Consider the following 18,918-nt stretch of genomic DNA (forward strand, 5'->3'; position numbering starts at 1 on the left):
AAAATCGGGCAGGTGTAAAACTGGCAGCCTACCCCATCCCATCAGTTTCCCGACAGGCAAACTAGGTTAAAATTACTCCAAGTTGGCAGCATTAAAGATGCAGGATGAGAGACATTCCCATAAAACTGATGGTGTAATCCAAAGAACATATATAACCAAAAAAGACAAGCAAGATGAAAAGCTTCCCCTTTGGGGTAATGATTTTGCATGTTGTTCAGGTAAGAATATGTCCACAGAGCTTGTTTACATAAAATAACGCTGAATCTGGATCAGTAACACCGCATTGCAGATGCTGCAGATGCAATTTAAAATCAAGCAGGAGGATTTGTGCTCGAACACAGGACACAGTCTGTACAGTAAGTGCATGCACTGTTTTCAGTCTAATGCCAACACGTCAAGGGCAAAAATGGTAAGACTTTAGATTCATTGTTTTGATTTTCCTTCAGTCAGCAATGAAAAAAACTGTTCTGATGAAGTCCCTCAACTCGAAACACTGGGGTCATTTTCTAACTTTGAGTCCTGTCCTGCAAAAGCACATGTTGCAATGGTCAGAAAATCATGTATACCCCATGCTGGAATTTCCTACTCTCAGCAGGAAAGTCAGAAACTGACCCATATTAACTCATCTTTTTTTCCTTTCAGATGCTGACAGATCTATTGTGTATTTCCAGCATTTTTTTTATTTGCGATATTCTCTTGCATTGATGCAACACTATTGCTGGTGACCACGTATAATGAAGCAGTCCATGCCCAAATGCGGCAAGACCTGGACAACATCCAGGCTTTGATCTGATAAGTGGCAAGTAACATTTGCATCACACAAGTGCCAGGCAATGACCATCTCCAAAAAGAGAGAACCCAGCCACCTCCCCATGACACTCAACGGCATTACCATCGCTCAATCCCCCATCATCAATATCCTGGGGGTCACTATTGACCAGAAACTCAACTGGACCAGCCACATAAATGCCGTGGCTACCGGAACTGGTCAGAGGATGGGTATTCTGCGGCGAGTGGCTCACCTCCTGACTCCCCAAAGTCTCTCCACCACCAACAAGTAAATAAGGTTGGTGAGCTGTAAGCCCACAAGCAGCGACTTGGGATTATGATATAGTGGCAATAACAGAGACCTGTCTCAAACAAGAGGAGGAATGGGTACTTAATATTTCTGGCTACATTGTATTTAGGAAAGATAGGGAAGAAAAAAGAAGTGGGGGGGCAAGTGTCAGTATTGATCAAAGATACTCTTACAACACTAGAAAGGAATGATGTACTTGAGGGGTCAAAGACAGAATCTATTTGGTTAGAATTAAGGAACAAGAGGAGCTGTCCAGCTTAATCCCACTTTCCAGAACATGGTCTGTAGCCTTGTAGGTCATGGGACTTCAAATGCTCATCCAAGTACTTTTTAAATGAGTTGAGGGTTTCTGCCTCTACCATCTTTTCAGGCAAGGAGTTCCAGACCCCCACCACCCTCTGGGTGAAATAATTTCTCCTCAGATCCCCTCAAATCCTTCTACCAATTACTTTAAATCTATACCCCCTGGTTATTGACCTCTCTGCTAAGGGAAATAGGTCCTCCCTATCCACTCTATCTAGGCCCCTCATAATTTCATACATCTCAATTAAATCTCCCCTCAACCTCCCTTGTTCCAAAGAAAACAACCCCAGCCTATCCAATCTTCCCTCAAATTCCCCAGTCCTGGCAACATCCTTGTAAATCTCCTCTGTACCCTCTAGTGCAATCACATCTTTCCTGTAATGCAGTTAGGCCAGAACTGTACACAGTACTCTAGCTCTGGCCTAACTAATGTTTTATACAGTTCAAGCATAATCTCCCTGCTCTTATATTCTATGCCTCGGCTAATAAAGGAAAGTATCCCCGTATGTCTTTTTAACCACTTATCTACCTGTCCTGCTACCTTCAGGGATCTGTGGACATGCACTCCAAGATCCTTTTGTTCCTCTACACCTCCCAGTATCCTTCCATTTATTGTGCATCCCTTGCCTTGTTTGCTCTCCCCAAATGCAAGAATTTTAGAGTAATGATAATGGGGGACTTCAATTATCCCAATATAGACTGGGAAAATAATAGTGTAAAGGGGGAGGAATTCTTAAGAGAACTTTCTTGATCAGTGTGTTTCCAGCCCCACGAGGAAGAATCTAGTTCTGGAGAATGAAATGGGGCAAGTGGAGCATGTTTCATTGAGGGAGCATTTGGGGAACAGTGATCACAATATTAGGTTTAAAGTAGTTATGGAAAAGGACAAGGAAAAATCAAATGTGAAAATATTCAACTGGAGGAAGGCTAATTTCTGTGAGTTGAAAAAGGATCTGGCCCAGGTGGATTGGAATCAAAGATTGGCAGGTAAAACAATAAATGAGCAATGGGAGGCCTTCAAAGAGGAGATAGTTCGGGTACAGACTAGACACAAGGGGGAAAAAGGGCATCCAAAGCTCGAGCTCCCTGGATGACTAAAGAAATATAGAGATTGAAATGAAACAGAATAAGAGGGTTTATGATAAATGTCAGGTTTATAATTCAGTAGAAAACCAAGCTAAATACAGAATGTACAGAGGAGATCTAAAAAATGAAATAAAAGGGGCAAAGAGAGAGTATGAGAATAGATTAGCAGCTAACATAAAAGGGATCCCAAAAGTCTTTCATAAACATATAAATAGTAAAAGGGTGGTCAAAGGAAGGGTGGGGCCAATTAGGGACCAAAAAGGAGATCTTCTTGTGGAGGCAGAGGGACTAAATGAATACTTTGCATTGGTCTGCACTAAAGAAGGGGATGCTGCCAATGTCACAGTAAAGGAGGAGGTAGTAGAGAATCGGATAGGATAAAAATAGATTAAGAGGAAGTACTTAAAAGGTTGGCAGTGCTCAAAGTAGAAAATTCACCTGGTCCGGATGGGATGCATCCTCGGTTGCTGAGGGAAGTAAGGGTGAAAATTGTGGAGGCTCTGACCACAATCTTCCGATCCTCCTTAGATATGGGGGTGGTGCCGGAGGACTGGAGGACAAAAAGGGGAGAGGAATAAACCCAGCAATTACAGGCCAGTCAGCCTAATGTCGGTGGTGGGGAAACCTTTAGAAACATTAATTGGGGACAAAATTAATTGGCACTTGGAAAAGTATGGGCTAATAAATGAAAGTCAGCACGGATTTGTCAAAGGCACATCGTGTTTGACTAACTTGATTGAGTTCTTTGATGAAGTAACAGAGGGTTGATGAGGGTAGTGTGGTTAATGTTGTGTAAATGGACTTTCAAAAGGTGTTTGACAAAGCATCACATAATAGACTTGTTAGCAAAATTGAAGCCCAAGGGATTAGAGGGAATGTGGCATCATAGATCTCATCGAAACATAAAATTCTAACAGGACTAGACAGACTAGATGCAGGGAGGATGTTCCCGATGGCTGGGGAGTCCACAACCAGGGGTCACAGTCTCAGGATACGGGGTATGCCATTTAGAACAGAGATGAAGAGAAATTTCTTCACTCAGAGGGTGGTGAACCTGTGGAATTCTCTACCACAGAAGGCTAGGGAACAAGGTACTGAGTTAGACGATCAGACTTGATCATTTTGAATGGTGGAGCAGGCCCAAAGGGCCTAATGGCCTACTCTTGCTCCTACTTTCTATGTTTCTATGGATACAAAATTGGCTAAGGGACAGAAAGCAGAGAGTAGTGGTGAACGGTTGTTTTTCAGACTGGAGGGAAGTATACAGTGGTGTTCCCCAGGGGTCAATGTTGGGACCACTGCCCTTTTTCATTATATTAATGACCTGGACTTGGGTATACAGGGCACAATTTCAAAGTTTACAGATGACACAAAACTCAAATGTAGTAAACAGTGACAAGGACAGTAACAGACTTCAGGAGGATATACAGACTGGTAAAATGGGCGGACACATGGCAGATGAAATTTAACACAGAAGTGTGAAGTGATTCATTTTGGTAGGAAGAATGAGGAGAGGCAATATAAACACAATGGTAAAATTTTAAAGAGGGTGCAGGAACAGAGAGACCTGGGGCTACACATACACAAATCTTTGAATGTGGCAAGACAAGTTGAGAAGGCTGTTAAAAAAAAAAGCATATGGGATCCTGGGTTTTATTAATAGAGGCATAGAGTACAAAAGCAAAGAAGTTATACTAAACCTTTATAAAACACTGGTTAGGCCCCAGCTGGAGAATAGTGTCCAATTCTGGGCACCATACTCTAGGAAGGATGTCAAGATCTTGGAGAGGGTGCAGAAGAGATTTACTAGAATGGTACCAGGGATGAGGGACTTCAGTTATGTGGAGAGACTGGAGAAGCTGGGATTATTCTCCTTGGAACAGAGAAGGTTAAGGGGAGATTTAATAGAGATGTTCAAAATCATGAGTGGTTTTGATCGAGTAAATAAGGAGAAACTGTTTCCAGTGGCAGAAGTGTCAGTAACCAGAGGACACAGATTTAAGATAATTAGCAAAAGAACCAGAGGCAACATGAGGGAAAAAAAATTATTAAGCAGCTAGTTGTTATGATCTGGAATGCACTGCCTGAAAAGGAGGTGGAAGCAGATTCAATAATAACTTTCAAAAGGGAATTGGATAAATACTTGAAGGGGAAAAATTTGCAGGGCTATGGGGAATCAGCAGGGAAGTGGGACTATTTGGACGGCTCTTTCAAAGAGCCAGCAGAGGCAAGATGGGCCGAATGGCCTCCTCCTGAGCTGTGTCATTCTATAATTCGAAGTCAGGTGCGTGATGGAATACTCTCCATTTGCCTGGATGGGTACAGCACCCCATCCACCACCTTAAACATTAACTCCCTCCACCGTGGCTGCAGTGTGTACCATCCACAGGATGCACCGCAGCCACTCATCAAGGCTTCTTCGGCAGCACCTCCCAAACCCGCAACCTCCACCACCTAGAAGGACAAGGGCAGCAAGTGCATGGGAACAACACCACCACCACCACCACGATCCCTTCCAAGTCACGCACCATCCTGACTTGGAAATATATCGGCCGTTCCTTCATCACCACTGGATCAAAATCCTGGAACTCCCTACCTAACAGCACTGTGGGAGAACGTTCACTACATGGACTGCAACGGATCAAGGTGGCTCACCACCACCTTCTCAAGGGGCGACTATGGATGGGCAACAAATGCCGGCCTTGCCAGCGACGCCCACATCCCGAGAATTAATTTTTAAAAGTTCCAGCTACTTTCCCTCAGGTTTAGTGTCTCAGGCCCCTCATTCCCTACAAACTGGAGTATCTCCACCTACATAATATCCAGATAACTTGTAGCAACAAGCTGACATCATTGAGGAAGTTACTGAACTTAAAGAATTATAGTACTAGTTGTGTAAGAGTCCAGATATGTGTGGATTTGAAAAGGTTGAATGAAGCTATGAAATACGAAAGATTTATTCTTCCTGCATTGCATGGCAATTCCCCAAATTGGCTGGAGTATGTGTCTATCCACCACTGAATGTTCCATCTGAGTAACGGCAGATACCACTGCATCCACACTGTGCTCTGCTTACAACTTTAATTACCCCAATCGATAGATTCAGTTCCCAAAGAGACTGATTTGGAATTACTTCAGCATCACAATAGGTTTTATTTCTGCCGAGTCCTACTTGGAATTATATGGTGCCAGAAATATTTCAGTGCAAAATAGCTGAAGCCTTGAAAGGACTAAAAGATGCAGTCGTATTATGGAAAATTAGTTAAAGTCTATAATATAGATCTGAAGGCATATTGAAAGCATGTTCTGGAGTTGTGACATTAAACAGAGATAAATGCCTTCGATATAAGCAAGAGCTGGACTATTTCGTGCACCTCACCAATGGACATGGAATTAAACTGGATCCAAGTGAAGTTGATACTATTAAGGAGCCCTCTCCTCTCCCAAAGAACTCTGCTGAGTTACGTTATGGGTGATCAACAATTTGGGTCGTTTTGATTCAGATTTACTAAAGCAATCATGCTAAGAATGAGGCATTTCAGAAAGAAAATGGTAGAAATTGGCACCAGTGCTGATACTTTATGATACAAGCAATTACGGCTTGGGAAGAAAATTAGTCCTTTTCGCTAACACAGGAAATCTTCGCACTATGTTTACAAATCACAACATGTGACCAGAGGAATTACCACCCCCATAATTTTGAAACTTAACACATTGCAGCGAGAGGTCAGCAGCTCATGTTTTACATCAGGAAGTCAAGAATAAGCACTTACCAACAATCTACAATAATTACACACAATGGGATTCGCAGGCGAAATCTGCACGAGGGCTTTGGATGACTTCTGTGACATCCTCATAATGATTGGTTTCAAAGCAGTATCGGCACAGACCAGACCAGGCACACTGGATTCACTTGCACTCTCACCCAGCGACGGTGTGTGGTGTAAGCAGGCCGTGCAATGGTAAAAGAAATGAAAATACTTCTTTTAAAAAACCTGCATCATTATCAATTAGTTGGATGTCAATCGAAGGGTGATGGGAAGAATTGATTCTGGGCAATCAGGGAACTTACTTGAATAACTTAGTAATGTACCTTAAACTCTATGATTAGTAGCAGTCATTTCTAAATATGATATGATTGCTTTGTAAGCACCAGGTACTCTTATAGGTGCTTCTGGAGTATTCCTCCAGGAATGCCTATAAGCAAACACACACAACCCATCTGCGAGAATAATTTTCTATGACTGAAAAGTTTGCTCATTTTTGGTGGGTCAGTGATCGAGTGGTTACACACTGTTTTCCAAGAGAAATTTGCATATAGTAAATGCCAGTGCAAGCAGCTAATTGGCTAACAGATGCAATAGTGGGTATTTTGCACTGCTCAATCACCTGAGCAGACAATGGAAATGTTAAAAGGCGAAAAAATTAACTAAGGCAATTTGTGGAGTGCACCAATCAGTAACATCGTGGCTTCATGGCCAATCCACGGGACAGGGTTCGTCATTACAGGCTGCGATCTTTGGTGTTTCCGATACACTATCAGCCCAACTGTTCGGTCTAAAACTAGTATTTGAATTTATTTAGAAGATCTATCATTACGGCAGAACAATCAGCAATAACCAAGCTTAATTTAAATGCTACTTTAAACTGTCTCAAAATAGGAAAGTGTCTAAAGGTGTCCTTTTCAGAATCTAACAGTAGTCTTTAGAAATCATAATGTTGGCACAGAGTGAGAGAGAGAGAGAGAGAGAGAGAGCTCATTGACAACAATGGTTTTTAATCAACATTCAAAAATCAATTTTTGGCAAAAATCTCAATTAGACAAGGAGGTAACAAGTTACAAGAGGTGATGCTGAGCTACGATGTTATTTGGGTCCTGCTGAGTGGAGGGTGTGAAATTCTGTCTCAAAGAATTTCACATCTCTTTGAACAGAGTTTCTGAAATACAGTCAGCCATTCTGTAAGCCGGTTTGACTTCCTCTTATCAATATTTTAAAACCCTGGCTGGTTTCAGCTGGACCGTGAAGCAGCAGACAGGTTTGATACTGAAAATAGCATAGATACTAAAAACATCAAAACTGAAATGACTGCTGATGCAAAATTTTTCAACCAAAAATCACAAAGATGGCTGATTAACTCAATCTAAAAATAAAGCAGCCCACCTCAGTATAGGCCTTTTGTTTTGGGTTAGCTGGGTATCTAACATGCACAGAAACCCATCACCATATTACAGAGTTGCCTGTGAACTTTTCTATGCTTCTTGCATAGGAGCAGAGCCAACCTATTCGTGTCCAGAGAGCTGACATGCAAAGCCATAATTCTGTACTTGGAGACCCCTGCTACCAGATCCCATTGCTTAGCAAATTCTTCAAGTTGGTAAGTAGATTGCGCTAGATTTTCCAAGGGCTTTTAACAGCTTTTTCTTCCCTGCCACTTTATGATCTTCCTGCACGATGCACTGTTCGCAGGTGAGCAACTTACTCCTAGTGCTCACATACACTGCACCTCCTCCTGCTATAGCTTCGTACTATGTGATTGCTGTCCGCGCACACGCACACGCACACGCACACGTCCTTGTACAAGAAACACAAAAAGTTAATATACAGGTACAGCAGGCAATTAGGAAGGCAAATGGCACGTTGGCCTTTATTGTAAGGGGGTTGGAATACAAGAGTAAGGAAGTCTTACTCAGTCTTACCCAGTTGTACAGGGCTTTAATGAGACCTCACCTGGAGTACTGCGTATAGTTTTTGACTCCTTATTTAAGGAAGGATATACTTGCCTTAGAGGCGGTGCAACAAAGGTTCACTAGATTGATTCCTGGGATGAGAGGGTTGTCCTATGAAGAGAGATTGAGTGGAATGGGCCTATACTCTCTGGAGTTTAGAAGAATGAGAGGTGATTTTTTTGAAACATAAGATTCTGAGAGGGCTTGACAGGGTAGATGCTGAAAGACTGTTTCCCCAGCTAGAGAGAGTCTGGAACTAGGGGGCATAATCACAGGATAAGGGGTCGGCCATTTAAGACTGAGATGAGGAGGAATTTCTTCACTCGGGGTTGTGAATCTTTGGAATTCTTCACCCCGGAAGACTGTGGATACTGAGTCATTGAGTATATTCAAGGCTGAGATAGATAGATTTTTGGACTCCAGGGGAATCAAGGGATATGGGGATTGGGCGGGAAAATGGAATTGAGGTCGAAGATCAGCCATGATCTGATTGAATGGTGGAGCAGGCTCGAGGGACCGTATGACCTACTGCTGCTGCTATTTCTTATGTTCTTAGATACACACACAAGCTATGAAATGAGCATCTTTCTCTCTGAGTCATGCCAGATGCCAGAAAAGGACCCTAAGCCTGGAGGGTGGGGATGGTCACCTCTAATGATGATAACTACCAGTTCATACAACTGTCACAGCAGCCAGCTGAGTGTTCAAATAAACCTCTTTCATCAGCTTCTTCCAAAAACATCTGAGTGAAACTTTCAACCACAGCATACAAACCATGCCCCAACCAGCAACCGCACAGCAACACCTGCAAACTAGACATGTCTGAGATTTGTTTGTACCAAACTGTTGTGATGTTTTGTTGACTGTAAAGTATGAAGCACTAGATATATGTGGCGTAATTGGCAATAAAGCATCACTGCTAAAGCAGCTAGTTTATATTTACAGTGTTTTCTTTTTATTTTGTGTAAAATGGCAAATAAAAAACTAAAATTAACATTTTTTTTTAAAGTGAGGTTTAGGGAACCTGTTGATGCTCTATTATTCTGAAACTGACAGCCCATCCATCACCTTAAACATTCACTCCCTTCACCACCGGTGCACTGTGGCTGCAGTGTGTACCATCCACAGGATACACTTCAGCAACTCGCCAAGGCTTCCTCGACAGCACCTCCCAAACCCGCGACCTCTACCACCTAGAAGGACAAGGGCAGCAGGCAAATGGGAACAACACCACCTGCACGTTCCCCTCCAAGTCAGACATCATCCCGACTTGGAAATATATCGCCGTTCCTTCATCGTCGCTGGGTCAAAATCCTGGAACTCCCTACCTAATAGCACTGTGGGAGAACCTTCACCACATGGACTGCAGCGGTTCAAGGCGGCGGCTCACCACCACCTTCTCAAGGGCAATTAGGGATGGGCAATAAATGCTGGCCGTGCCAGCAACGCCCACATCCCATGAATGAATTTTTAAAAAACCTTTACATGTTTAATATTATAAACATTGTTAGAAAAGGCAAAGGGCAGTAGTAATCATTTTGTTATTTTACATTGATGCTAAAGCTTCTTACTATGATCATTAATTAGTGGCTTCATTATTACACGTGTCCAGAGCAAAGAAAAGGACACCCTCTCCCCCACATCACAACCCATTGATCTCGCTACTTCGAGAAGAATAATGTTGCTTGCCCTATTATCAGGACATGTGTTTTCCCTTGCCAATTAATTGAACTATTTCAATTGCCAAAAACTAATAAACTTTAGTTTTAAAAAACTGGGAGGACTAATGAGGTACAGCCCAAATTGCAAATGCAGTTTCCCGGATGGACTGGAAAATCTTCCAGAAACCACCAGCTTAACCCATGATGCATTTTTTTAAAAAATGGATGATTGGTGTAAAAAATGGAAATAACAGAGTGGTCAAGTAGGCAGCATACTTTGGAGGCTGGATATAGTAGAAAGAGGTTTGCAGCTGGCTATGCTAAACATTACCTGGGAAAGTGTCGTTAATTTGCACAAAACGTGTGTGTTTTCTATTCGTATAACCCTAAAATTAGAGCCAGGCCATTCGGGGGTGATGTCAGGAAGCACTTCTTCACGCAAAGGGTAGTGGAAATCTCCCAAAAAGCTGTTGAGCCTGGGGATCAATTGATAATTTCAAAAAGGAGATTGATAGACTTTTGTTGGGCAAGGGTATTAGTATCAGAGTAGGTACAGCACAGGAGACCATTTGGCCCATCGTGCCTGTGCCGGCTCTTTGAAAGAGCTATCCAATTAGTCCTATTCCCCTGCTCTTTCCCTGTAGCCCAGCAAATTTTTTCCCTTCAAGTATTTATCCAATTCCCTTTCGAAAGTTACTACTGAATCTGCTTCTAACACCCTTTCAGGCAATGAATTCCAGATCATAACAACTCACCGTGTAAAAAATATTTCCTCATGTCGCCTCTGGTTCTTTTGCCGATCACCTTAAATCTGTGTCCTCTGGTTACCAACCCTTCTGCCACTAGAAACAATTTCTCCTTATTTACTCTATCAAAACCGTTCCTGATTTTGAACATCTCTTAAATCTCCTCTTTACCTTCCCCACTCCAAGGAGAACAACCCCAGCTTCTCCACATACCTGAAGTCCCTCATCCCTGGCACCATTCTAGTAAATTTCTTATGCACCCTCTCTAATGCCTTGACATCCTTCCTTAAGTGTGGTGTCCAGAATGGAACACAATATTCCAGCCAGGGCCTAACCAGTGTTTTATAAAGTTATAGCATAACCTCCTTGCTTTTGTACTCTATACCTCTATTAATAAAGCCCAGGATCCCCTATGCTTTTTTAACAGCCTTCTCAATTTGTCCTGCCACCTTCAACGATTTGTGTACATACACCCCCAGGTCTCTCTGTTCCTGCACCCCCTTTAAAATTGTACCATTTAGTTTATATTGCCTCTCCTCATTCTTCCTCCCAAAATGTATCACTTCACACTTCTCTGCGTTAAATTTCATTGCCATGTGTCTGACCATTTCACCAGTCTATGTCCCCCTGAAGTCTGTTACTATCCTCCACATTTCAGAGTTTCATGTCATCTGTAAACCCTCTACACCCAAGTCCAGGTCATATATCAATCAAAAAGAGCAGTGGTCCTAATACTGACCCTGGGGAAGCAAGGGATATGGAACCAGGGCGGGTAGATGGAGTTAAGCTACAGATCAGCCATGATCTAATTGAATGGCGGAACAGGCTAGAGGGGCTGAATGTTCCACATGAGAGGCTATTAATTAAACTCAAAGCTCTGGGGATTCAGGGTAATCCCTGGGAATGGACAAGAAATAGGCTGAAGGAGAGAAAGCAAGGGCTACCCGTTAGAGTAGTTATGTCAGAGTGGGGGAGTGGGGAAAGAGATGGGAGGGTCAGGGCTCAGTGCTGGAACCACAATTGGTTCTAATTTACAAAAATGACCTGGCTTCTGAAACTCAATGCAAAGTGGTCAAATTTAACAGATGATAGCAAACTAGGAGGGGAGGTTGAATCAGAAAAGACAGCTCAGAAATAACGGAATGAGTTGCAAAAGATCTGTAACTGGGCAGAACACTGGGAGATGAAATTTAATTTAATTAAAATTCTACACATAGGAAATAAAAATACACATTTGCACACTCAATGAATGGTGTCGAAATAGCTGAGAATTAAGCTGAAAGAAACCAGGAGTCCCGGCGGACTCAACACTAAACACATCCAACCAAAACACAGCAATCAACAAAGCTAACAGGATGTCACAATACATAGCCAAAACTGTAGAAAATGAGTCAGGAGCACTCTGGTCACACTCCATCTTGAAGATTGCATCCAGTTCTGATCACCTAGGAACAAGAGAGAGTCAGGTGCTGGAGGCAGTGCAGAGAAGAGCCCTGGGGCTAAACCCCAATATTAGGGGTCTGAGTTATGAGGAAACACTAAAGAAACTTGGGCTCTTCAACTGGAAAAGGAGGCGTTTGAGAGATGATCTTATAGAGGGTTACAAAGTTGTTAAGGCTATAGAAAAAGTTAACCCAGAATATTACTTTAAATTAAACTCTGGGAGTACAAGTGGGGAACTTAGGTTCAAACTGGTAAAAAGGTAATTTTAGGACTGATATTAGGAGATTCTTCTTCAAACAACGTGATCCACATGTGGAGTAAACTTCCAGATAGAACATTGGAGGAAAAACACTGGAATCATTTAAGAAACAATTGGATGCTACAATGTTGGGGGGGGGGGGGGCATTAGGAGATCTCTGGATGGATAATTAAGATGGGCCAAAAGATTTTCCTCATCCACAATAATCTTGTGATCTCATGATCTGCAGCATCTTTTTTCAGTGTCCCTCGATTACCTTCCCACCTTGTCATCACTTCTTCCAACTGCAAACTCATGTCCTCTTTGCCTCTGAGATTTGCCACTGCTTCCTTATTCATCTACCCACCCCACTTAACCTGCCCAGCTAATCAACATTAACATTATCACCTCAAATTCCTACTGACCAGCTGTAAACACACAGAAAATTAACCTCAGTCCACATCTTAGTAGTAAACCCCGTTGCTGTGGTCTCTTTCCTTGGACAGGAATAAGATGGTGACATTTGATCACAGCCATGTGAGGGTTCCTGCTCCGGGAGAGTGACATCTGTCAGAAAGGGATGTACACAGAGCACTGCACATGTACTGAAACTCAGACTGGACACTGCTGATCACTTGGGTCCATTACACAGCAGCATTGGTAAGTAATTCGCTAGAAACAGGAGCATCAAATTAATTATCACGGTATTTTAGGCACATTAGGAGTGTTACATTGAGATTTCAAATCATTATTAATCGAGATGTGAATTAATGTCACTCGAATCTGCAACCTTGTCTCATATAAAAATCACACAACTCTGCTCATGAGTACCCGGAATATGGTTCTGGGACATCGCACCTTGACCGCACATTAACTGCAGAGTCCGTGAACAATAATTGAACATTACCCCTGTCCCCAGCACCGTCCGGGACCGGGGCAATGACAGCCGGCGACCAAAGCTGCGGCGGGGGACCAGATCTTTTACACCGGGACGAAATAATAAATGATTTTAGCAGCAATTCCCGCACGGTCACAGTGTCCCGCGGCTCACACATCCCGGGAACGGTTGGGCTTTAAAGCCGAAAGTCATCTCAAGGGTGAACCAAAAACCCGCAGGGCTGAGCTGAATGTCAAGTGAAAGCTGTCCGTTCCCGGGCTCACAGACCCCCCTCCCTCCCTCCATCAAACCCTGGACATTACCGGAGACCCAGTCACCGGCTCGCTCCCGGAGACAACCCCATTAATCATCGCCAGAAATTGGCCAGTTAACGCGGCGCAATGTGGGCGCAGGTTGTGGTGGAGAGATGTGGTCGATGGGTGAATTTGGTCATTTGGTTCCCATTTTAACGGTCTGTGTTGGGAAATGATGAGGCGAGGAAAAGTGCCTGGATTCACCGGGGAGAGCGCTCCCGGAGCGGAGCCGCGTTTGGTGCAACGAGCAACAGACAGCTCCTGGGTTTACCTGGGTGGCTTTGTGGAATTGTTTCTTCAGTCCGGCCACAGACATGGTCTCTCGGGAGCTCAGTCAATGTTTGGGGTGGGGGGGGTGAAGGTGGTCCCAGCTCAGCAACCTCCAACTCTCTCCGGTCCTGAAGCTGCTTTTAATCGGAGGTTGAGCTTCTCTTCTCCTCACCTCCCGACCTGATGGAAGCGAATCTCACTCCAGGATTAAATTACTCCCCGCAAAGCCAGGATATCCGGACCCAACCTGACGTCAGTCTCTCTTAAAGAGACAGTCACACTTAGTGACCGCGGTGTCGATAAATAATCCACCGTTACAGCTAAAAATAGAGGCGATAGTTCGGTAAGGCGAGTCCCTAAAGCTGCGGATGCCCGGTGCCTCTGCGGTATGTTTTTCTTTATAGACGTAAAATATCTCAGAATGTTCTGCTGTCAGAACCAGGCACATTATACACACACTCACACACATAGTTATATATATATATATATACAAACAATATATACACAAATATATATGTGCACACAATATATATACACATATACACATACACACACATAGATGCATACACACATATATATACAAACACACACATGTATATGCACATACTCCACACATGCAAATATACATATACACACCTATATATACACAGACACCCATATATATACCTATACACACACATATATATACCTATATATATGTGTATGCCATTGAGCATTAACAGAGTACAACTTCCCCTTAACTAAATTTCATTGCAAGTAAGCAAAAATTATACACCCAAGGTTGCAATCTCCAGGATCCAGATGGTGATTATAAACGATTTCTTGAGATTGTTGTTTTCTATTGCAGTGCATCCTGTAGATAGTACACATTGCAGCAGTGGTATGCTGGTGGTGCTGGTGGTGGAGGGGTGAATGTTTAGGTTAGTGGATGAGGTGCTGACCAAGCAGACTGCTTTACCATGATATTGAGCTTCTTGAGCATTGTTGCTGCTACACCCATCCAGGCAAGTGGGTGAAGATACTCCCACAGTGCTGTTAGGAAGGGAGTTCCATGATTTTGACCCAGTGAAAATGAAGGAACGGCGATATATTTCCAAGTCAGGGTAGTGTGTGACTTGGAGAGGAATTTGGAGGTGATGGTGTTCCTATGCACCTGCTGCCATTGACCTTCTAGGTGGTGGAGGTCACAGGTTTGGGACGTGCTGTCAAAGAAGCCTTGGTGAGTTGTGGCAGTGCATCCTGTAGATGGTACACACTGCAGCCACGGTGCGCCGGTGGTGGAGGGAGTGAATGTTTAAGCCAATGTTGTTGCAGTGCACACATCCAGGCAAGTGGAGAGTATTCCATCACACTCCTGACTTGTGCCTTGTAGGTGGTAGAAAAGCTCTGTGGAGTCAGGAGGTGAGTCACTCGCTGCAGAATACCCAGCCTCTGACCTGTTCTTGTAGCCGTAGTATTTATGTGGCTGGTCCAGTTAAGTTTCTGGTCAATGGTGACCCCCAGAATGTTGACGGTGGGGGATTCGGCGATGGAAATGCTGTTGAATGTCAAGGGGAGGTGGTTAGACTCTCTCTTGTTGGAGATGGTCATTGCCTGGCACTTATCTGGCGCGAATGTTACTTGTCACTTATCAACCCAAGCCTGGAATGTTGTCCAGGTCTTGCTGCATGCGGGCACGGACTGCTTCATTATCTGAGGGGTTGTGAATGGAACTGAACACTGCAATCATCAGCGAACATCCCCATTTCTGACCTTATGATGGAGGGAAGGTCATTGATGAAGCAGCTGAAGATGATTGGGCCTAGGACACTGCCCTGAGGAACTCCTGCAGCAATGTCCTGGGGCTGAGATGATTTGCCTCTAACAACCACTAGGTGTTCTTCCTTTGTGCTGGGTATGACTCCAGCCAATGGAGAGTTTTCCCCCTGATCCCCATTGACCAGTTTTACTTGGGCTTCTTGATGCCACATTTGGTCAAATGCTGCCTTGATGTTGAGGGCAGTCACTCTCACCTCACCACTGGAATTCAGCTCTTTTGTCCATGTTTGGACCAAGGCTGTAATGAGGTCTGGAGCCGAGTGGTCCTGGTGGAACCCAAACTGAGCACCAGTGAGCAGGTCATTGGTGAGTAAGTGCCGCTTGATAGCACTGTCGACGACACCTTCCATCACTTTGCTGATGTTTGAGAGGAGGCTGATAGGGCGGTAATTGACTGGATTGGATTTGTCCTGCTTTTAATGGATGGTATTGTTGATAACAGTAAAAGTAAATTGATACTTACTATCATTCAACAGGACCTAAATCTTCATTAGCACAATAGTGAACTGAATTGCAAATTTCACAATATCTGAGCTTCAGCTGGGTTTCACTTAACATTCAATGTCCAGATTACAATATGGATTTAGCAAGGTTCAATTTACAGAATATATTTAACGTTTCACTTGTAGACTCCCAGTGTTAAGGCTTCACTTAGGTACTGTGTACATTAAATCATACAACCTCTGTCATTGGGCAGCAGTTTGCCTGCAGTGTCGGGCTATTCTGCCTCTCTCTGTGATTCTCTGGTTCTGTGATATATCTGCAGTGAGCTGACCCTGCGATGGTCTTTTCCTAAGTCTGGTTAACCTTGCTGGTACTTCACTTTCTCTGTTGGCTGTTGTACTGGGGCTTTCTGTGCTGAGAAACCAGAGCTTCTGTTATATTGCAATCGGGGTCTTGGGAGGGCTCTCCTGCATTTACATGTGAACACTGCACCCAGTCTTCCTGTAAACTGTGTTTCACCAGTCTATACACGCACAGATTAGTCATGACAGCTTGACCAGTGCCCATGTGCAAAGTACCAATGTTGTGATATTTGAGTAAACACTTTATTGCTGCCAGAAGAGCATCGACAGACCAGCATGGATCTCCTGAACACTTGGCTCAAAAAAAAAGCAATGCATTTAGCTTTTAAGTACTGCCGGCTGCACCAGACCCATGTGTTGGGAGCCAGCTGCATAAGAACACAAATCACATTCCAGTTGCTGAACTATCAGTTGGAACATACTTTAGATTCTCTACTTCTACTTAAACCCAGAACACTTTGATCTTTCTAAAACCTCCTACCTTTACATTCTTAAATATTCAACTTTCAAGAAACATTCTTGAACTTTTAATCTGCCTTCAAAAACCTTCCGATTGAAGCGAATGACATTCGACCTTAAAAACCTTAAATCACCACAGATGACCTGGTCAATCATAGTGACCATGTCAATATATGGATCACTTTCAAAGATGTCATTTAACTATACAGACAAGTATTATACGTTGCCAGATTTAATTTAATAAAAACTCACATCCAAATATGTTATTCTTCCTGAATTTCCCTGTGTGTAAATCACCAGGAACCAATGCAATACTGACAAGTCCTCTCAAGGTCTCATTATGATGCGACTGGACCAAAGACCTGGGTCCAAACATCTACCTTTATTCTTTCAGTATTTACAGGCCCACGTTCATCCTGATAACAGGTGTAGTAATGAGCAGCAATGGATAAAACCACGTATTGAAAGAATTAATTCTTTAAGTTGAGGCTCTGTATCACAAGTTCCCTGGTGGTCAAATGTGAGTGTACATTATAGTTGGACATCTCTGGTGCTTAAAAAGGATCCAACCTTGGAAAGGACTTTTACTTTATAGAGTTGAATTCTTAGACGATTTCACTGGAGGTGTCCAGATCCATAGTTTAAAGCATCTCATCTTTGTTCCTTTCCTCAACAAGGCAGCAATCCTCTGTCAAATCCATTATAAAAATTTTAAACCATAAACTTGATTAAAAGGAGATGACGAGCAGTCCCAATGCCCCAGCTCGTACCCAGTGGTCAGGCTGGGTTTACCATCTCTCCGAAACACTGAAAGTAATATTATTTAATTGTTGCGTCATTCTAGTTTTTTTCTGTTGCTTTATTAAGCATATTAATTTAATTGGACCCTTTGTTTTATTATATATTAATGGTGACCTTGGGCATTTGTTATGATGGTTTTATGTTTTTTATCCGGTGACACTGAGCAACACAATCAACTGACAGTCAGCACCGTGTGGAGGTAAAAACAGTGACATCAACAAAGACACGAATTGGTCGTCCTGAGTTGGCTGGTGGAAATGCTATGAAATATTCAGTGGTAATGTGCAGGAAGAAGAGAAAGTAAAATTCCTACCAGAGATGGGGAGCAATAGTGGGTGAGGTGGGAAAATCTGAAGAGGAGGAGAAAGTGTATATAACAAATTGCACAGAAACAATCATTCTAATTGCGTTGCAGAATAATGTTCCCAGATCACAAAAGCGTATTCCATACATTTCCCCACCCGACCAGATCACCTTATATTTTCCATATGTTTTCCATATGCTGTTCTGTATAAACACATATGCACAAGTGTAGGGAAAAAGTGTGGGAACAAGTGAACTGTTTCAAAACTTTTCTTAGAATGTTCTCACTGATTTATGTGCAATAAAATTTTGATCCAAGATTATAACAATTCTAGCTTCCTGGGCAGTCATGTAATGCAATCCATGAGGACACGATGAGATAGACAAGGTCCTCATATATTCCATTATGGAATTTAAATTGTATTGTTAGTGTCCACATTATGTATTTGTGGAATCTTTGAATGACACCCAATTTGAGAAAAAGTCTGTTTTTAAAAGTTTTTTAAAAAGCCAAATCGTGTCGATCTGCAGGAATCATAGAAACATAGAAAATAGGAGCAAGAGTAGGCCATTCGGCACTTCGGGCCTACTCCGCCATTCAAAATGATCATGGCTGATTGTCTAACTCAGTACCCTATTCCTGCTTTTTCCCCATATCCCTTGATCCCTTTAGCATTAAGAAATATATCTATCTCCTTCTTGAATACATCTAATGACTTGGCCTCCACTGCCTTCTGTGGTAGAGAATTCCACAGGTACACCACCCTCTGAGTGAAGAAATTTCTCCTCATCTCGGTTCGAAATGGCATACCCCGTATCCTGAGACTGTGATCCCTGATTCTGGACTCCCCAGCCATCGGGAACATCCTTCCTGCATCTAGTCTGTCTAGTCCTGTTAGAATTTTATATGTTTCGATGAGATCAGCTCTCATTCTTCTAAACTCTAGTGAATATAGGCCTAGTCGACCCAATCTCTCCTCATACGTC

General features: G+C 43.0%; 1 protein-coding gene across 2 annotated transcripts in view; it reads right to left on the reverse strand.

Annotated features, from left to right (window-relative positions):
• The window catches only part of LOC137321182 (endophilin-A1-like), a 156,038-nt gene extending 142,028 nt beyond the window's left edge, over window positions 1-14,010 (reverse strand). The window contains exon 1 of one of the 2 annotated variants that reach the window (XM_067983460.1): window positions 13,746-14,010. In XM_067983460.1, coding sequence (XP_067839561.1) covers window positions 13,746-13,790 — 45 coding nt within the window. In that variant the 5' untranslated portion in view covers window positions 13,791-14,010. The remainder of the gene's footprint in view (window positions 1-13,745) is intronic. The other variant, XM_067983459.1, reaches the window with a different exon arrangement.
• Between the last annotated feature and the right edge of the window lie 4,908 nt (window positions 14,011-18,918).

The sequence above is a fragment of the Heptranchias perlo genome, chromosome 4, assembly GCF_035084215.1.
Source record: "Heptranchias perlo isolate sHepPer1 chromosome 4, sHepPer1.hap1, whole genome shotgun sequence".
NCBI classification, from domain to species: Eukaryota; Metazoa; Chordata; class Chondrichthyes; order Hexanchiformes; family Hexanchidae; genus Heptranchias; species Heptranchias perlo.